This window comes from Urtica dioica, chromosome 8, assembly GCF_054948205.1.
Source record: "Urtica dioica subsp. dioica isolate 48M chromosome 8, U.dioica_male_clone48M_v1_H2, whole genome shotgun sequence".
NCBI lineage: Eukaryota > Viridiplantae > Streptophyta > Magnoliopsida > Rosales > Urticaceae > Urtica > Urtica dioica.
This window is the reverse complement of record NC_142763.1, coordinates 29,825,947-29,847,944: the sequence shown is the minus strand read 5'-3', so window position 1 is coordinate 29,847,944 and position 21,998 is coordinate 29,825,947. Positions and strand designations below refer to the sequence as shown.

Genomic DNA, 21,998 nt, shown 5'->3' with positions numbered 1-21,998 from the left:
AAGAGATACTCACTTCCATCTCTTCATCTTCTTTTCTTCGTTGCTCCGCACCATCACTCTCGCCCGAGTCTTCACCACCGCGCGCGCCAACTGAGGAGAGACGACGCTGCCGTGAGCCGCCGCGACGCCAGACCAAGGGGTAATCACCGGGAAGAGGATGAGGAAGCTGTGGGACCGAGAAATTCCGTGAGTCGAGGTGAGAATTCCTCTTCCTCGGAGTGATTCATGATTAGGGTTTATGAGTTTGATTTTGGGGGTTTTGTAATTCCGGGTTGCAAGTGGTGAATTGGGTTGATGTTAGTGGTTCTTTGGACTCGATTTGTGATATGTATGGCTTGGTTTCGAGGTTTGAATTCGAATTGAGGAAATTGAATGATTTTTGTTGGCCGTGGGTTTTTCCTTTTGGTTTGGCTGAATGGTTGTTGGTAACCAGACTGGGTTTATTTATTTAGAGACCATCATGACGAAGAAAACTACTTAACCTCGATCAACTGCATGGTAATCCAAGAAGATGTCATTGTAAAAAAGGTACGTATTCAATAATTTAGAGATCAGCAATGTTTAGAGAATCGTGTGTCTGTGTGTGTACCTCTTTTTTTTCTCTGTTTGATGTTGTCGCGATGATGAGCCGAGTTGATAGAAGTTTCGTTGGTTAATTTTATTTTATTTTTTATTTTTGTTTGGAAGACAGAGAGAGGGAGAAAGAGGAAACGAGAAGAAAATTTTAGGAATTTGTACATTTGGGTTCGAAAATGAAAGGAAGGGAATGATTTACATAATTACCCTCCACAATTCGCACACGTGACTTGCACGTGATGAGTATCCGTCAATTTTGACAGAAAAATTAACAGAAGTACCAAATATGAAAATTGGCTGATCATAATGGGCCAAGATTGCAAGTTTTTTTAATCAGGGACCAAGCTGTTAAAGAGGTCAAAGACGAGGGACCAAAAATGTCTTTAATTATTGAATAAATGAAATACCCTTGAATTAATAAAATGATTAATAATAAGAGGTATGTTTGGGTAATAGCGTTGAAGTTTTGTTTACAAATCACTATTCTTAATTAAAACTTAATTAAAGCTAAACAAAAACAAAAAAAATTAACGGAGACAAGAATTCTAACAACGGAGACAGTTTTTAGATCAAAAATCCATTTTTGAATATTTTGTAAGTAAGAAATTAATATTTTATAATTTAAGAGGTCTAGTTTCTCTTTCTAATTTTGGTTCTATTTTCTTCTTCACAGATGGTTTATCATTTAATGTTGGGTTAATACTTAATATCATTCAGGTTCATCGACAGTATGGCCAAATACCCTCGAATGAAAAGATGAGTTAGTCAGACTTCTCAGTTGCATTAACATTCACACTTCTCATTTCTACTGTTAACTAGTTGAAAAAACGCGCTACGCGCGAGTCAGCAATATTTTTAAAAAAAAAAAATTAAAAAGAAAAATAAGTAAAATAAAGTAAGTTTAGACTTTTAATTGTATTAAATATAATATACATAAAACAATTATACAAAATATATTGATAACAGAGGGAGGAAAAAAATTAATATACATACAAAAATTATACAAAATATATTTATGAAAGAAGGAAAAAAAATTCAAAATCGGAAGTAAAAAAAGAATCAAAACCGGAAGGGAAAAAAAATGGTTCCACGTGTCGCTGCCTAGCGGCACCAGAATTCAAGTTGAAATAAAAATATATACAAAATATATTGATGAGAGAGGGGAAAAAAATTAAAGGTCGGGAAAAAAAATAAACGATAACATATGTTATTGATATAGTATAATATAGTATTAGTATTATGATTATAATACACATAAAAAAAACATACAAAATATATTGATGTTTGGAAGGGAAAAAAAATCAAAATTGGAAAGCAAAAAAAAAAAATCAAAATCGGAAGTAAAAAAAAATCAAAATTGGAAGGAAAAAAAAAATGGCTTCAACGTGTCGCTGCCTGGCGGACCAAGATTCAAGTTCGAAAAAAATATATATACAAAATATATTGATGAGAGTGGGAAAAAAATTACAAGGTCGAAAAAAAATAAATGATAATATATGTTATTGATATAGTATAATATATTATTAATAATTATGATTATAATATACATAAAAAATATAAAAAAAAATCAAATTGGAAAGAAAAAAATCAAAATCGGATGTAAAAAAAAATCAAAATCGGAAGGGAAAAAAAATGGATTCCACATGTCGTTGCCTGGCGACACCAGGATTCAAGTTGAAATAAAAATATATACAAAATATATTGATGAGAGAGGGGAAAAAAAATTAAAGATCGGGAAAAAAAATGATAATATATGTTATTGATATAGTATTGGTAATTATGATTATAATATACATAAAAAAATTATACAAAATATATTGATATTTGGAAGGGAAAAAAAATTCAAAATTGGAAAAAAAAAAAACAAAAAAAACAAACAAACCGGAAGGTTCCCTAAAAAAAAAAAAAAAAAACCACGTGTCGGCCCCTAGTGCCGCCACGTGTCGCCTCCTGGAGGCGCCACGTGGCGGCACCAGGATAAAAGTTAGAGATGCATTGTCTCTTATTAACTATGTTATGGATATATATCCTCCAAGTAAATACTTTTTACCGGGTCCCTTTTTAGCTTACGTCGCACGTTCTAAGTTCTAACCGGTCTATTATAATATATTTGATTATTTTATATAAAATATAAAAATAATTTTTGTAGTAGCCCAAAAAAACTAACTAATTTTAAAAAAGTATTAAATAAGAAAATATTAAATATTTCCGTTAAACTTAATTAATCTTATTGTGACGGTACAATTTATCGCGAAAAAGGTATTTATGTGTATAAATAAGAAAATATTAAATATTTATGCCGCCATTTCTTCATATCTATATATTTATATATATGCATGTGTACCAAATTTACATTTTCAAAAAAAATTTGACAGTTAAGATTAAATTTTTTGACGATTATTATAAGTAATTTATCACTTTCAAACAATTAATCTTGGATTAAAAAAAAATTGAAACTAACTTACTGCACATTTTGGCTATTTCACTAAATTAAGACAAATCTTGATTATTTTGCAAATTCATAACTTTAAATCGGCTATTTAACTGCATCATCCTTTTTAATTTAAGTTTTGATGAATCTTATTTTAGATATTTTTTTTATACACAAATATCATAATTGCAAATATCTCAATCAATCCAATTTATTACATGAATTTCTAAATAGGGAGATACATATTTTAACTATACAAAAATATGAATATTTTAAATATACATATTTTAACTTTAGAACATTAAAAGTATACAAAAATGAATATTAAAAAAAACATCAGATTTAAAAATATGAATACTGATCTTACAATTTAGTCATATGAAAATAATACAAAATTTTCAATTGGGGTTGTTTTTGTTTATTAATTACTAAATTTTAAACTGTATACTTTTAGGTGCCATATTTGTCAAAATATTATATGCAATATATATATATATATATATATATGTATATATATATAATGGGACGTTTTGACAGTTAAAAGAGAATGAATATCTGAATATTGAAGAGACAAAGTGAAATTTGTTGGAATTTGATTAATATTTAATATCTTTAGCCGTATGCATGTACGATCTTGGGCTAATATGATGAGAAAATTTACATGTAACATGATTTATCATTCACATGTAAAAATGGAAATGAACTCACTAACGCAAAAATTGGAACTCACGATGGTAAAAATTGCCATCCAAACTTTAGACGATAACTTTGAAGCACCGTGTCCAAAGGTTGCGTAACAATTATTGGGCGTCGAGTAAAGTTAGTTTTTGCGACAATTATGGTATGATAGTAGGCATGTGGGCTAGAAGAAGAAGAAGAAGAAGAAGATAAATTCTGGTTATAAAGAGTTTTGCTCGAAAATTGAAAATCGTCTTAAAAAGTGGAGATTGTTGCATTGTTCAGATTATTTCAAAGCTGCGAGATCATTTAAAAAAATTATACCGTCGAACAAACGTATAAATTACACTTAAATTTTCGTGTAAAAGTAGAGTTCACCGCGATGAATTTATTACTTCAATGCGACAAGGTCTTTTTTCTATCTTTTTGGTTAAGAAACGACGGTAGATTAAACGATGGATTAAAAATGTTATGCAAATTTTAAAATTTTCCTTTCATGACGGTTTTAGAGAATTGTAGTGCAAAGTAAGGTGTTTTTTGTCTTCGACATTTATGGCTTCTATTAAGACGTTTAAAGGAGGTTGTACAAAGTCTATCATGTTATTTAGATGTGAGTGTTTGCTTAGATTTTTTTATTCTGTGCTATTTGTTTTCCCTAAATATCAATCTCCATTTCATATCAAACTATGGTATAGGCTATAGCAACATATCTTTCTTACCATTTGAGATGGGCACTCAACCTCAATCCTCAAGGAAGATAAAAAGGACAAGACAATCAGTGGCGCATATATATATAATAAGAATACTATGACATAAGAAAAATTAATAATGTTTTAATTTTTGGAAGTGGGATACAAAAAAATAGAATAAAAAAAAATTATATCTTACTCCAAATAACATAAATAATTTGTATAAGATATGATATATTAAATTCCATGTATAAAATACGAAATATTGTACAATCTATATCAAATATTAATTAACCTTGATTTGGGGGATAGGTTTGGTTGGTGTGGTGGCAGTGAAAGAGGGATGTGAATGCATGTTTGTCTCTTGTATTGACTTCATTCCGTTATTCTGTTTTTACATAATCATAACATCTCATGGCCAGCTTGGTATCTACCATTAGTTAGCTGTTCAAATTGATGACATTGCCCCCTAATATTAATAATATCCCAATTATGCGAGTCTTATTGGGATATTTAAGTTTCCTTGGCGAAAGGGGCAGACTATAAGAGCTCGGGGAGCTATCTCTCATAGTTAATTAATTAAAAAAAAAATAAAGACTCTAAATATACTTGATTTTAAATTTTATAACCGCAGCTCTCTAAATATAAATATAGAAAGCTCTTTATTCGTTTGCCAAAAAATTTAATATTATTTTAATCATAATTATTTTTTCTATTTTTTCCAACGATTCTTTTTTCTTCAATCTCTATTTTTTTTAATATTAAAATAATAAATGTTAACTAAAATAGAGAGAGTGTAGTTGGAGTGAGAGAGTAAAAATTGACTATCTCAAATAGGTTTTTTTTAAGGGGTTATACAACAAGTATCACCCTGTAACAATTTGGGTCCAAAATTTAATAAATCTATTTTAATTTAAAAATATGACTATAAATTTTGTGTATTTACCTTTTTAACCTCCTTCTTCTTCTTCTTCTTCTTCTTCTTCTTCTTCTTCTTCTTCTTCTTCTCTCACAGGGATTACTTTAATTCTCATAGAACTGTTTGAAGATATATTTTTTTTTAATTTGAAAAATAAAGGAATTCGTTTGAAGATTTATTGACATTTTGTCAATTTATTCACATGGATATCGATAAATCTTCAAAGATTGTGAGAATTTCTTAGAGGATTTATTGACATCTTTGACAATAAATTTTCAAGATGTCAATAAATCTTCAACCAACCCAGAATTTTCAAACGAGTTCCCAGAATCTTTGAAAATGTATTGACCTCCATGTCAATAAATTGACAAAATGTCAATAAATCTTTAAAGAAATTCCCAAATTCTTCAAATGAAAAAAAAAACTAAGAAAATCTTTAAACGGTTGTGTGAGAACAAAAGTGAATGCCACGAAGATTCAGCAACTTAAAAATAAAAAAAACTAGCCACACACTAGTAGACATGACATTATTATCCAATACATGTTTACCTGCCCGTTACCCTTTCGAAATATATGGGGTAATACCCAGTCAAAACGGGCTAATGGGTAATATCCGTTAATATTTAAACGGGTACGGGTGCATGAAACCTTTACCCGATCCGCTATAATTTTTTTAATTTTTTTCTTCATAAATTAGATACCTTCCAACCCCTTTATTTTTTTTTAAATTATTTGTTTTGTAACTATGAATTTTAATTTTCTTTAGTGTTCCCACTTTAAATTAAATTTTAACTTAAATTGTAGTTTTTAATTTATTTAAACTTTTTGAGTGGCTAATCACTACTACAAATTCACATTTATGGTGCGGAATAGTATTAGGTGCGACATATCGCACCTAAGTACATATTAGGTGCGACTTGTCGCACCCGATACTCATCTAGATATAACTAAAAATTTCGCTAATGTTTAGTGGTATTCGGTGCGACAGTGTCGCACCAAATACAAAATCGTCGCACTGAAAACTATTAAGTGCGACTTTGTCTCACCTAATATATTTAGGTGCGATGAATGTCGTACCTAAAAGTTTTAAAATTTAAAGTAGTCAGGAAAATCCCCCCGAAATATTTTGGATATGGGATTTCATATTCGGTGCGACATTAGACGCGAGATGTCGCGCCGAATATGATTATAGATGAATTTAGAATTTTGTTAATTAATTTTTATTTAATTATAGATGAATTTTGATTTAATTTTCTAATTTATAATTTTGTAAAATTTTTTAATTAAAATAACATATTGTCGCACCGAATATAATGGCGGGAAGATTATTCAGTGCGACATGTCGCACCCGATATGAAATTACCCGCCGATTTCAATAATTTTTGCAGCAAAATAGATTAGGCATTAGGTGCGACATGTGTCGGTGGATCGAGCTCGCATCAGACACGAACAATCGCTCCGATGCGACTCGTTTGAGATGATTCCACCATATAACCATATTAATGCGGAAAAATAATTAATTACGCTGATCATAAGCTAATTAAATTATGGTTATAATTAACAAGATCTAGTTATGTTTAATTAATTTAATTAACGAGAGCATATAAGTCAAGCAACCGATATAAGAGTAAACGAGTACTTACATTGATTTTCGGTTCAGCTACAAAACGCTCCAATCCAATCGCGTACTCCTTGCGTCGTCTTGATGAAGGACTCGAGGATGACACCTTAGTCTTCCGAAACGTAATCTCCGAGACGAATAAGAAAGATGAGTGGGCACAGTCTTTATCTCACTAGATCACGAAACTAGGTGTTTCGAGATCTCTCTCTTATTTTACTAAGAATGGAAACGAATTTCCGAGGGGAGGGAGAGGCAAATGCACGGCCAAGGGAGGCTAGTGATGCACGAAATTTCTCTCAAATTTCTTAAAAAAATTGCTTATTTTTTGTCTTCTCATGAACCCCTATTTATAGTAGTAAAAGGAGATATTCATGGAATCTTCCAGAATATTTTATTTCATTTTATTGTGTTCACACTAGAGGATTTAGTCTAGGCTCTTGGATCTCAACAAGTGAATCATACTTTTTCTCTCATCCATCAGATCAATATCTATGAGATATTATTCTTTTATTTAAATAGAGAATAATTTATTTAGTGAGATAATAAAGGAGAATATATTATTCTCCTAAATATTCTCCTAAATACTTTCCTTTAAATAAGGAGAAAATATAGGACAATATCTTATATTTTTCTCTCTCATTTATTTAAACAACTAAAGAGAAAAAATTGGTAAATACCAATTATGTATTTTCGAATTTGATGGCACACGGCCAAGGAAATTTGCGCAAATCCTAGTGCCAAATAGCCAAATTCGAATTTTCCCATGTGTGCAAGGCCCAATTGCTTAAAACCCAATTAATCATTTATTTACATGGTCCAACAATAAACAAATAATTAATAATTATTTATTTACTTGATCAAACAATAAATAAACAATTCTACCATAAATATTTATTTAATTCTGCGAATACCCGTTTTCCAGAATTAATGCTGTCAATCACAATTACAGCAAGTGAGATTAATAATGATAAACATTATTATACGAAAGTTCTTATCCGCCTTTATCAGAGCCGAATCGGGGACTATGGACCTAGTAATAGAAGCTTAACAAATCCGATGAAAAAGACGAAATAGTCCTTTCTCTTTTGTCCATCGATTCGTCTAATCTTGGTCAAATACTCCACCTTGTAAGCCAAGACTGAACTCTCCTTTATACTAGAATTATATTTACTCATCGTGACGAGTGTCCACTGATATAGTCAGTTCGTGATCAAGATCCTCCAGGTTCAACCCGTGTCAAGAGAAGTCAATTTTTCCGTTATACTTTTCTTGATACATATCAGCCCTAAGCATTTTTGCTTCCCCAGCGAAAGATTCTTTCGAACGTTACTTACTTCGAAAGTGCTAGCAATCTATCGGTTCTGGAATCAACCCTTAGGTGAGTGAACATTAACCTTCTTTCAGGAAGGCTGGATTCTGTATCTGTAAATCACTTCCCACTCGAATCATGCTCTGAGAAAACTCCCAAGACATAAGCTGTGATTAGCATGAATAACCTTTTAGCGAATGAGTCAAAGAGCTCAGTAACATAACCCAGTGTCCATGATCACTTCAGGATTTAGATCAAGTCTCACTGTGACCATCATAGTGGCCTCGGTTAGTGTGTCGTAACGGTCCTTAAACGACACATCTACACCAAGACCTGTCCAGGTCGTACACTTACCACAAGTGTAGAATGCTCCCACATAGTGATCAGCCTTCACCTATGTGTTCCACATATATGACTTTAGATATAGCTTTCCAGGCGTATATCAGTCATCGACCATGTTTTAGCACACCGCCCGAACTCAGGTGCCCAGCACGTGACTCAGTTAGATACGAAGGCTATGGAAGATAGTTGTTATTGATTCTAATTGTTTAGAACTCAACCTACTAATCATATAATGCTAATAAAGTAATCTTATTATCGAATTTAGTAATCATTATCTTCAAGTGGGCAATATTCCCAACAACATGTCGCACCTGATAGTGTGGCACTTAATATGGATACCTTTAGGTGCGACATGTCGCACCTAATACCTTTAGCGACGGACTATTAGGTGCGACAATGTCGCACCTAATAAACTATTAGGTGTGACTTTTGGGGCATTAGGTACGACAATCGTCGCACCGGATGCCTTTATTTGTTTTAGTGAATTTCATTTTATGTTTTTACTTTTTATTTTCGAACTAGGTTAACGGGTAACAGATATTGAAATTTCACACCCGCTACCCGACGAGTATTACTTGTTACCAGATCCATTCAGACCCGTAGCTATTGTCATTCCTACGAGAGAGAGAGAGAGAGAGAGAGAGAGAGAGAGAGAGAGAGAGAGAGAGAGAGAGAGAGAGAGTAGGTAGTCATATTTTAAAAAATATTGAAATGTCATACTCGTTGTGGTATAATCTTTTTTTTTTTAAATAGTTAAAATGGCTAAATAATAACCCTCTTGGAGATATCTCAAGAATCTCTATTTTAAAATTATTAAAAATTAAATAATATGTGTTATTGATAATGGGTAGTTCTCAGCGCATAGATGAATAAATACATTGAACGACAAAGTATGTCTTAAGTTGATGCAAAAAAAAAAAAAAAAAAAAAGGCTAAATATCTTTAACGTCCTATATTTATTTCTTTTAGTCATAGTGGATTGTTCTTTTGACTGGTTTTCTTTCCTTTCTTAATTTTTCCTTATAAGATTTGCCTTTTGTTGTGAGAATACACGACCTCAACTTGGAATTAAGCTAATATCATCACTTGGCAATTGAATTAATCCACTTTTTACTTTGTTTTCGGTAATTATTAGTTCTATTACTTTACACATCATGTATTTTCTTAGAAAAATTAATATGGAGGAAAAATTCATGTATTTTGAAGAGCATATTGTATAATATATACAAGATTTTCATTAATAATAATAAAAAATAAGATACAAGTCCGAGTCTTGTAGGTGCAAATGATTTCTTCAAGCTGAATTAAATAGTTGGACTTGGCCCATAAGCTCAAGAGTGTTGATGCTTTGAAAGCCCAAAAATCTCTTAACATAGGCCTTCAATCAAACATACAACTCCATTTATTGTTCTTCCTCGTCCCATCCCCCACCACATATCTTTATTTATTTATTATTATTTTTTTTTTTTGAGTATGTGGAAATAGTCGACAAAATAACTGTTTTTCTTAATTTCTTTCAATGTTAGCCACTGAACCTTATAATTTTCATAAATAATCGTTTTCAATAACAGTTAACTAGCTTTTAATAGCTGTTGACCAGATTTCATCTGTTAATTAAATGTCAATAGTGGTTGACCATAGTTTAATAACTATTGACCAGATTTCAATAACTATTAACCAGATTTCAATAGCAGTTAACCAGATTTCAATAGCAGTTAACCAGATTTCAATAATTGGTGATCAGATTTGAATAATTATCGACTAAATTTATGAAATATAAAGGTATTTTTGTCCGAGAAAAAGAGAAACGATTACTAGTGAATTTTTTTGAAAGTGTTTTAGGTTAGTTATGAAATTTTCCCTTATTTTTTTCTTGCAATTTTTTACATTTATTTAAAGGGTTATTTTTATGTGAAAATAGTCAAAAGTAACCGTTTTTTTTAATTTTTTTTAATATTAGCCGTTGAACGTTTTAATTTTCATTAATAACCGTTTTCAATAACAATTAACCCGATTTCAATAACAGTTAACCAGATTTCAATAGTTGTTGACAAGATTTCAATAACAGTTAATCAGATTTCAATAGTTGTTGATCATATTTCAATAACTATTGACTAGATTTCAATAGTTTTTAACCAGATTTCAATAATAGTTAACCAGATTTCAATAATTTGTGATCAGGTTTCAATAATTGTTGACTAAATTTATGAAACATGAGAGTATTTTTGTCCGAAAAAAAAGAAACAGTTACTAGTGAAATATTTTGAAAATATGAAAGTGACACATGTTTTAAATTAGTTATGAAATTTTTTCAATTTTTATTTATATTATTCCATGTGAATCTTACTTTAGAACCTATAAATAATTAAGATTCTCACGAGAATAAGACGCAAGCATAAGTATCTATGGACAAAAAAGATAAAAAAAAAATTATAAATATCCATTGATATATTTTTCATGTGTTTTTTTTGTTGTTGTTGCTGCTGTTGTTATTGTTGTGAAATTTCATGCAAAAGTGCAAAATATATGACGATGTTACATAGGTATAAAGTTTTACTTAATTCGGACTCTTAAAACGGAATAAATAACTACACATTTAATACTTGTATTTAGTTTAATTACCGTTTCATGATTTTAAACTTAAGCTAGTGGTAATTTTACTCTATATTCAAAATGAGATCGTGGGTTCAAATCCACCACACCGCATATGTCACTAAACAAAATTTTATAGACCACATAAATTTTTTTTTTTATTGATCATGATTGGTGAGAAGCGCCTCAATATAAACGGCTCATATTTGGAAGGATCTTCCCTCCAAGGGACGAAGCTAGGAATATAATCTACGGGTTTAATATACAAAAAAAAAATTTAAGAGCGACTTAATTATAGATTTTTTGGGTAATAAAATAAAATAAAATAAAATAAAAACTAGCCAACCTCTGATTTGTGAATGACACTTTTACCCACGTATCCACAAGACCTTACTCGCCACGGGTAGAGTCTTACCCGAACAAATGGGTAATGAGTAGGGCACGGATATTACCCATTATAAATTATATGAATATGAGTAGGGTATGATTTTTAAGTATATGTTGCCCAGGACCCTACTCATACCCTACTCATTTGAAATTATCACTATATTTATGATCAATTCTATGTAAATTTTAGTGTACGTATTTATTAATTTAAGCATTTTTTTTTAATTTTTAAATTTTTATTTTAAGTATTTTTTTTATTAATAAATCTAATATTAAATGGTAAAAAAATACCTGTGGGTTACCCTGTACCCTCTAAAGTTTTACTTAGACTCAAACTCATTAAAAATAACTGGGTATGGGTAGTGTATGATTTAAAAAAAAAATTCGTGGGTAAGAATCTAGTTTTGCAGAACTCTACCAAGACCTTACCCATTAGCATCCCTACTCTAATGATGCTTAATAGACGTGAAAATTGTGTATGATATTTTAGTTAAATTTTTTATCTCATAAATAAAATATTTAAATTTTTTATCCGAAGAATAGTATTCTTAGTGAAAATTCATTTAAAATGAATGTTCACTAAGAATGAACATTCATTTTCATGATGTTAAAAGCTTTAACTTTAATATTTTTTTTTAATATTTTCGTGTCTGATTTAATTTTGTTTATTTTTTAAAATCTCATTCATAAAATATATTATCTTAAATTTTAGAAGAATACCGCACTTAATCAGATTAAAACACCCACTATTTTAAAAATATTATACTTTAACATATTAAAATATTATCTTAAATTTTGGAAAAATACTGTGCTTAATCAGATTATTATATTTAACATTAAATATAATTTTCCCTTAATAGACCCGTATATTTAATTTAACTAATCATCCCACATTATTTTGTTTGATTGCAGAGTTACACACACATATACAACATATACATATATATATATATATATATATATATTAATGATTTATTGCTGCGTATATATAATTAAGTGATATATCATTATACATCGGTATATATAATAATCACGGCACGTGCAGATAAAATTTTCTGAATCATAATCAAATAAAAGACGTAAAAATTAATAAAGCTTTGAAGAGACCTAAATTATCTCGCTTTAATTTGTCAAACATTTTTGTTAAACATTTTTCTTCAGAGTGGTGGCTCATGCTTTAGCGTACTGTAATACAAATTTGTCTAGGTCTGTTACTTGGTTAGCCGAACCTCCTTATTGTATTGTTGAACATTTGTTGGCCGATTCGGCCCCTGTTTATTCAGGGTAGGAATAAAACCTGTTGGTTTGCCTCAAAAAAAAAAAAAAAAAAGACGTAAAAATTAGATGATGCATTTAAGAGGAAAAAAAAAATAAGAGAGAGAAATAAGTTAATAAATTTCTTAGTGAATATGAAACAGAAGAGTGATTATTCAAAAATGGGATTATACAAGGCAGATTTTATTTATTCTTTTCTCTCTATCAGACGTGAGATTTCCAATATCTACATTGGCATTTCCAAAATAATTTGATGAATATTGAAACACTTAGGCAATAACTTGGATTAGCAGTATTGGATCTTTTTTGATGGGGTATTTATAACGAGTGATCCAATGGAGAATCGCACGTGGGTTTTATTAATAAAGCTTCTAATTCATTTTCATTTCCTTTTGCTTTCACGTGCTCTCTGGCTTAACACGTGCCCTTCGTATTTGAAGTCCTAGAGCTCTTTGCTCCACAAGGACTTCATTGAAAATAATAAACAAAAAAAAAAAAAAAAAAACGAAGTACATAAAAGTGTAATTAGTAAGCTTGGTCGTGTCCATTAATTATCCAATTCATGCAAGTTAGGATAAGAATGTAGTATATTAATATTACTCTTTTCTTTCCTTTGCTTTGACCATCACATGCTCAGTAGACAGCTTTCCTTTGTTTAACAAAAAAAATCTTGATTTTTGGCCTTATTCGAGACTGATGCAAGGAAATTATTTTGTTATTATTCTCATGACATGCTTTGTTATGTTAAAAAGAACATTGTGGGCGTTGGCACTGCATACGCAAGCAAAAGGCCAAAACAAGAGATGATATCAATCGGAGAAAAATATCACAATTTTTTTTATTAAATTAATGGCACTGATGAGTTTCTAAATATAAATTAGTTAAACTAAATGCCTCATTTATTGTAAGCTAACTGATTAGATTCATTATATACCAAATTTTGTATTTATATATAAAAAAACATCAAATTTGTTTGAGTTGAATAAAAAAAACTTTTCCATGATATATTTAGAAAGAAAAGTTTATTAAGGGTTCTATGGTCGATCTGCGACCCCTGGATGCCGAAGGCGTCCTTAGAGTGATCTCGTAGTTCCTAGACGATGGGATCGGTCTATAAATTTTGCTTTTTTTTTTTTTTTTTTTTTTTTTTTTTTTTTTTTTAATGTCGAATTTCGTTCAAAGGGTTGAAAGGAGAGATAATGCATCAAATTATTGACAAGGTCCAACTTGATCTTTTTTTTTTCAAGAATTTCAGATGAGAGAATCCTAGGAGAGTCACCGACTCCATCTATGTACAATTCATACTAGATCTTACCAATTGTCCATCTTATTTCCTATATGTTTTTTACAACCAATTATTGTCTTAGTAGAGTTTTTTAGTGGCATTTCGGTTCTCATGGTTATTAAATTACTCAAAATTAAATATGTTATATATTAGCTTCGATAAATATATGTTATAATTTGGGGTTTTCGCATTGAAAATAATAACAAATATTACAAGTGACAATATTTTTAATATAGCTTTTAGAGGCCAATTTAGGTTAAATTGCATAGAATTGCATATTGCACGTGCATACATGTGTATGAATTTGGAAGCTCGTACATTTTTATGCACACGTGCTCACATGCGTGGGTGAATCCTTAAGGAAATGTTTTTTTTTTTAACCACATTTCCTGAGGAAAATTTATCTTGAGAAATGAAAAAAAAACATAAACAGATCAAGGCAGGCGAGTGGGAATGTGACTACATGTGAATTCATAAAAACTCAGTCAAACATCACTTTGTCCTAAGAAAATTTCAAAACTCGACATCACTGACTCACTCCCTGATCTTACGTATTATATAATGGCATGATGAGACAATACTGATTTGGTTACATATTATATGGCGATAACAAACAGTTATACTCTTCAAGATTTTGGTTAATATATTTAAAGGAAAATTTCTTTATCAAATTCCCATTTGTTGATAATGCATGGATCACCACAACATACTTTGACATTTTGAAATTCAATGTTTTCAATATTAATGAAAACTTTTTTTTTTTTGGCTAAAATAAAAAAAAAACCAATTAATACACGTTAATCCAAAATCATAATGTGTGTGAAGAGACACAAAACGTGATCATAGCTACCCTGCATGTATCAGGGACTTGAGATGTGTTTCATGATGTAATCTCTTGTACGGAATTTTTAAGAGAAATTCCTGATGCTAGTACATTCCTGGTCATAGTGACATATTCATGAAGGCTTCCAACTATGCTCCGGTAGAGATGAACATTATTAGTCACTAGTGCACTACCATAGTTGACAAAATTTTGACCATAGGTCAGAAGAGCTTATGTTGGTTTAGCTATTTGTATCTTAGCTTTATCCAACAAGTCTATATTGTACTTAAATTTCCATAAGGTATGTCAATGGAGGTATGTTTTACTTGGTTTTATATGTCCACAAGTAGTAGAATGATGAATTTGCTTTAAGAGTAAAAAAAAAAAAAGCTTTCTTCGAGGCAACTTAAAATTATATGCAAGTATATATATCAATTTACCAAAACATTCATTCTTTCTTAAAATCTAAGTTATAAGGATATTGAATGCTCAGAGCTGTTTGCAGATATGGAGTAGAGCTTGCATCTGTCAATCTGACTTTGGAGCTACCATCAAACTCCATAAATTGATTGTGATATTGAGCTACATTTATTCAAATAACACCACCTTCCGAGTTTTGATTATAAAGTTTTCTTGGTCCTTTGGTTTAGTAAAGCAAACCGATAATAAGTGAAACACAATGAGCCACACGAGACCACTAAAAATTTGTGAGCAATATCTGCATGTGAGTTGTGATGACTGATACCGATAATAACAGTGAAACACAATGACCCACACGACCACTTTAATACCATGTTAGATTTCCATAGATGATTAAAATATGCCAATGAATTAAGAAACAAATTCCTTCATTACAGTGAAGTGAGAACGACAAGAGAGTATTTATGCAATCCATGAAAGAGTACGAGACTACTAAAGCAAGACTAATCATAACTAATAGAACAAAATTTAGCTGGACTAAAATAAGATGGCATGGATCTAATATATACAATGTTGGCATGGAAAAGTAGCTCCAACGTGTGCATTCGAATATCAAACTAATCTAGAGAACTATGATTGAATTGTCTAACACATATTAATTATCAAAATACTGAAATTTCAGTTTAAGTTATCAAAATTAATTATCTACAAATTAATCAATTTTCTAATTAGTTAATTAAACACATTTTTAAATACTTAATTAAACCTAACATATGTAACTACTTAATTAACAAACAATTTAACAATTAAACACACATATACTTCATTCATTAAATTAACAAATTAATCAACAAGTTAATTAAATTAACTAGTTATTAACCTAACATATTAAAATACTTATTAAAATGTAATAGCTAATTAGCATTTTTATAAACATGTGAATTAATTACATAAATAACAACTTAACAAATTTATTTACCTAATTTATGAACTTAACTAACTAATTACTATAACTAATCAATTAATTTAATTAACATAAATAACCACAAACCTTCACCGACGGGGCAGCGAGGTACAAGGCGCGGCAACGCGGAGGCGATGCGGCGCTCGACAAGGCTGAGGCGATGTGGAGAGGACGGGGCTGCGAGATGATGGCCGGGGCTGGCGACAGGGGCGGACCCACGTTGAAGGCCCAAGAGGCCTGGGCCCCCCCAAAAAAAAAAAATTCAGGCTAAATTTTTTTTTTTTTTTTTTTTTTTTTCCGGCCAAAATTCAGTTTTGGCCCACCCCCCCCCCCCCCCCCCCCCCCCCCCCCCCCCCCGAGTCTGGATCCGCCACTGGCTGGCGAGGCACGACTAAAGGTCAAGGCGAGGCGTTGGATAAGGCGGAGCTTTCGAGCTCGGAGGCGGGCAGGAGATGAGGCTGAGAAACAGAGAAATAGAGTGATTTGGCGGAGCTATGGTGGACGGAAATAATGGCCATAATTTACAAAAATAAAATAAAATAAAAAACATACCGAGGCGGGGTTGTCGAGCTCGAGGCAGGGCTAGGCTGAGAAGATAGTGGTCGGAGATGATTGTGGCAGAGTGATGGTGGTCGGAGGTGGTGGTGGCGGAGAGATTGTGGTCGGAGAAACAAAAAAAAAAGTAAAGATGGTGGTGGTGAGCTGTCGGCGAAGCTTCACAGGGCGCGGTTGGTGGTGGTGGTTACTCGGTGGTGGCTCTTGGAGTTGAGATTCCAGCATGGTGGTGGCTTGGTCGGGGAGAGAGAGAGAGAGAGAGAGAGAGAGAGAGAGAGAGAGAGGTGGTGGCTCGTTCGGAGAGAGAGAGAGAGAGAGAGAGAGAGAGAGAGAGAGAGAGAGAGTCTCAAATAGAGACAGTGAAATGAGGAAGAAGAAAAAGTCATGCGTTATAATCTGGGGGACCTATTAGAAGCGACTAGTCGCTTATAATTTCTAGGTCACACTAAACGTCGTCGTTTTGCAAAAAATTAAAAAAGTTGGCGGAGAAAACAACGAGCCAAAATTTTTAGCGGTTTAGAAGCGACATAACTTGTTGCTTCTAAATGTCTAGGTCACACTAAACGTCGTCGTTTTTGTTAACATCTGAAAATTTTGGCGGAAAAAAATTAAAAATTTTGAGATATTAGAAGCGACGTGTCGCTTCTGATTGGCGGAAAAAATTTAGAAGGGACTTGTCACTTCTAACCTCAAACAGTATGACTTTGTAAATGTAAAATGCTTGTATATCCGTGGAATAGGCTTAGTCGCTTTTAAAGGACAAATGTCACTTCTAAAAGTCATTTTTATAGTAGTGTATGTTTTGGTTGATCCTTGCATTTGGTATATTTTTGACGCGGTCGGGAAAATATGTAGTTAATTTGTCATTTATTTTGATATATGAATTACTAGTCTCTATGTTAGAATGTCAATATAATAAATGACACAATATAGTCTAAATTAGTTCGGACTGTTTGAGATCAAATTTAAATATCATACTTCAATTCCTTTTTTTTTAATGCCCAAGAGTTTTGTCCTTAACATGAGGAAAAAAAATGTCACAATGAGATTGAGCTACGACATGATTTGGATATCGTTTTAAGTCCAAAGATCCTGGAATATTTTTTAATGGGACATAATGCTTATTTTGCTGTCATCACTCTAAGAACTTTAATGATAAGTTGGTATGTTGGGAGCTTTATTGTTTCCTTACCTCTTCTGCTTCATCACATGTTGATGTACTATTTCCACGCGTATAGAGATGCTTAATTGAAGGCCAATTAGCTTGTAATAGCAACAAGCAATGCCCAATTATATATATATATATATATATATATATATATATATATATATCCTTACAAAAACATACATGCAACATTAATTTAGCAATTAGATAGTGGACCACATATTTATATATTATAATGGAAGATAATATATATACACACATGCATACATGACACATACACTATAGGGATAGTAGCAAGTCCAACGCCCTTGTGTGGGTGAAGTCAAACAAGGCGAGCTTAATGATAGAAAGATAGAAGGAGGGCAAATTGTTTGTGATTGATTCTATATGTGTGAGAGAGAGAGAGAGAGAGGAGAGAGAGAGAGAGAGAGAGAGAGAGAGAGAGAGAGAGAGAGAGAGAGAGAGAGAGAGAGAAGTTATAGGTGTCCATGTATGTAATGAGGGGAAAATGGACGTGTACGATGGTTTTGGTTAAAGAGAGTACACAGTGCCTCGCTGTCTACCATGTGAAGATGTTATTGTGCCTCTCTCTCACTCTCTCTCTCTTTCTCTCTGCATATGAACCCACTAATTATACCTTATTTCCAACTGTCATTTTTCACTCACTCGACTCGTCTCATTAGAGTCACGACAAAACCAGTCTAGGATTTCACCTCCACTCACTTTTGGTTATTTTCCATTCACAAACGCCACGTAGGAATCCACATATATGTATGTATGTATATGATAATTATTGGCTTAAATTATAGTCGCGCATCGACCAACTGAATAATAGTAAATCTCTTTTTTCGAAATTAATATTTTATCCGGTGAATAGATAAAGCAGTATAATAAGTTATTATTCAAAACTTTATAATAGCGATTATGTCGCAGTAATTGGATGTATTAATTTTGTAAATATAAATACGTGTAACATGGTGTAAACCGTAGATATTGTTAGTTACTAAATGATCACTCTTTTTTTTTTTTATGTATATTTTAACTTTCTCCTATTCTTACGTTACTCGGTGAAAAGCCCAAAAACAGACACATCGTCACATTCCTACTTTTGCTCTACCGTGAACACTTTAGAGAGAGAGAGAGAGAGAGAGAGAGAGAGTTGGTTTTGGTTTTTATTCACCAGTTTCATATCACTCCCATACTTCTTAAAAAGGAAGAGGTTTTTAGAACCACCACAACTTTTGAAAACCTTGCTTTGTTTCTTTTCTTTTCCTTTCTTTCTCTCTCAGCAAATTAAGCGGAAAGGAAAAAAAAAAAAAAAAAACAGAAAAAAACAAAATGAATGTATCGGATTCAGAATGTAGCAGTGGATGCGAGTCTGGTTGGACTCTATACTTAGAGCAATCTTTCCACTCTCCGAAGCCAAGTGGGTTTCGCGAGGATAAAGAAAAAGCCTTACTAATGGAAGATGATGAAGAAGAAGAAGATCTTTCAATGGTCTCAGACGCTTCTTCTGGTCCTCCGGTTCATTTCCATGAAGAGTTCGAAGGCGAAGAAGAAGAAGCAATGTTACACTTCAATGCCAAGAACCCATGCTTTTTCAATGCTCAAAAGACTAGCATGAAAAATGGTAAAAGGCAAAATGTGAAGCAGCAACAACGTTTCTCAAGTAATGACGACCAAGATGACACTGCTAGTTCTACTCTCCTCAGCTTCTCTAATATGGTAAGTATTATCATTAATTAATTATATATTTTTATTAATTCTTTGACTAGTGATTGCTGATTACCTAGTTATAATAATTTTATTTTGGTGATAAAATTAAATGTAGGAGGAATTCGTTGGTTTGACCAATAATAATAATAATAATACTAACAACCAAGGCTCAGTGGTGGAGAGTGTGTTGAATTACTCACAAGGTTACTCAGCTACTCATTTTCAGGTATACAACTTTGTTTCATAAATATTATGTGAATTTAATTGTAATATTAAGTCTATTTTCGTTTGGTTAAATTAAATCAAAATGTTGTTGCAGAGAAGAAGACCTGCATTGCAAGATCCATTTGGGTTTGTACCGTCATCATCGCGAATTAAGTATATATTCTTGTGATGTAGAAATTAAGCTAATTCCCCGCTTATATTGATTATTGACTATAATTCATTAATTAATTCGTTTTTGTTTTTAATTTCATTTATTCAGATGATATGGAGGGAATCAGGAGATGGAAATGATCTCTCTCTCACTAGTAACATGCTCTAGAAGGAATTGGGGTGGTATTAGGTTGTTAAATTATTAGATATATGGAGAATGGATCTCTCTCTCTCAATAAGTGACATCCTTTTTCAATTAATTTATTTTGGTTTTGGGCCTTGTCAATGCCATGGGAAACATCATAAGAGAAAAAGTTGAGGATTATTAATATATTTGTTTGCAGAATTTAATTTTATTGTCAATGAACAGTGGGTACGAAATGAGCTGCGCATTTTTTTTTCGTTTACGCAGTTTGATTTCCTTGCAAACTTTGTAGCCATTTTTATTTATCTTATGTAATCCCGTGCTCTCTATTTATTACACTATTTAGCAATACTACTCGGTACTATTTCGGTTTTTTGTTTTTTTTGTTTTTTTTTTGTTTTGGTCTCAATTTATTAATTTGTATAGATTTTCAAGATGAGCTAGCTAATTCATCTATTCTTGTACAACCTCAACATATTTTAAGTTAGCTTTGAGATTCAGTTGCCTAAAATACATATCGAAATATATAAGTTTTAAACTACATAAAAATATAAAAAATTTAGCGATATAAGACACATAAAAATAAGCGTTTGTGTTTTAACCAACGTTTTGTAAATTTTTCGTAAATAGTAAAAAAATTTTGTAAATGTTTTGTGAATAGCTATATTTACTAAAAATTTACTCTGTATTTTTTGTTATTTTGATACCGTAAATAGATTTACGTGGCTATTTACAAAAAATTAACGAAACGTTGACCATTTCAAAATTTCTAACGTTTCATATGGCTAGATAGCCACTGGACCCTAAAAATATTTCGCCATATGAACTAGATCTAACGTAAGTCAAAAGTTAATATGAGAGACTAAATATTTTTTTTTACCTTAAAGTTTGATTACTTTTACATATTTGCCCTAAAGTTATATGATTTTTCATATATGCTCCCTCTCAATTTATTTTTTAAATTTGCTACCATTATTATAATTTATGTACCTGCCACTGGTTAGGGGTGCAATGTAGTTCATTCGGGCAATGTCGTGGCTCGAGTTCAACCACATCGGCTTCTCAACTAACATTTCTCTATGTTCTCTAGCTTCTTCCGGCTCATTTTCGAGTCGCACAACTACCACCACGTTTTCTTCGAAATTTCAAGCCATAATGCATGTAATCACACACAATGAAAATCCGTTTTCTTAAGGGACTTTTTATATGATTATTCGAACTGAGACACTAAACTATCAAAAATAGATCTGATGGCATGTGGTTTAAAAACATTGTGGAAAAATATATTAAAATAAAACACAAAAATTTATTATTTTTCATGATAGATATAAACACAGAAGAACGAGAGGTTGTATCAATTGGTCAAGACTTTACTTTTTTTTTTTTTTTAATTTTTATAATTTTTTTTTATTTTTTTTTATTTTTTTTTTATATAACTGATGATTCTTTTTTCTATGGTATTTTCTCAAAATATGTATTCATACCACGAGCAACCAATTGATTCATGAGCTTATCACGTGCTTCCTCGGTTCCCAATTCGATTCTCAAATTCGTGTAGTTTTGTTATATAATATATTGCCAACTTATTATGTGAGCCACGAAGTCATGTAAATAGTTATAAAGGCCGCATCAACACTCTGTCTGACTCATATTATAGTAATTATTTGTTAATTCATTATATTCCCACGTAATTTTGTAAGGTAAATTTAGATTAGAAATCAGGAAATAGAC

General features: G+C 31.5%; 1 protein-coding gene across 3 annotated transcripts; it reads left to right on the top strand.

Annotated features, from left to right (window-relative positions):
* The first annotated feature begins 19,099 nt into the window (after positions 1 to 19,099).
* LOC149389043 (protein SOB FIVE-LIKE 5-like) lies at positions 19,100 to 20,607 on the top strand. Of its 3 annotated transcripts, none has more exons than XM_089623701.1 (4): positions 19,100 to 19,756; positions 19,863 to 19,973; positions 20,067 to 20,098; positions 20,232 to 20,607. In XM_089623701.1, the coding sequence occupies exons 1-4, from the start codon at positions 19,370 to 19,372 to the stop codon at positions 20,233 to 20,235; spliced, it is 534 nt and encodes a 177-aa protein (XP_089479827.1). In that variant the 5' UTR covers positions 19,100 to 19,369; the 3' UTR covers positions 20,236 to 20,607. The 3 variants fall into 3 exon arrangements, with proteins under 3 accessions (XP_089479827.1, XP_089479825.1, XP_089479826.1); XM_089623699.1 differs by having other exon boundaries at positions 20,067 to 20,125; XM_089623700.1 differs by lacking the exon at positions 20,067 to 20,098.
* Positions 20,608 to 21,998: the final 1,391 nt, after the last annotated feature.

Coding starts and splice junctions, on each gene's coding strand:
- LOC149389043 (XM_089623699.1), top strand. CDS start 19,370: ATGAATGTATCGGATTCAGAATGTAGCAGTGGATGCGAGTCTGGTTGG. Junction 19,757..19,862: donor TCCTCAGCTTCTCTAATATG/GTAAGTATTATC, acceptor AATTAAATGTAG/GAGGAATTCGTTGGTTTGAC. Junction 19,974..20,066: donor ACTCAGCTACTCATTTTCAG/GTATACAACTTT, acceptor ATGTTGTTGCAG/AGAAGAAGACCTGCATTGCA.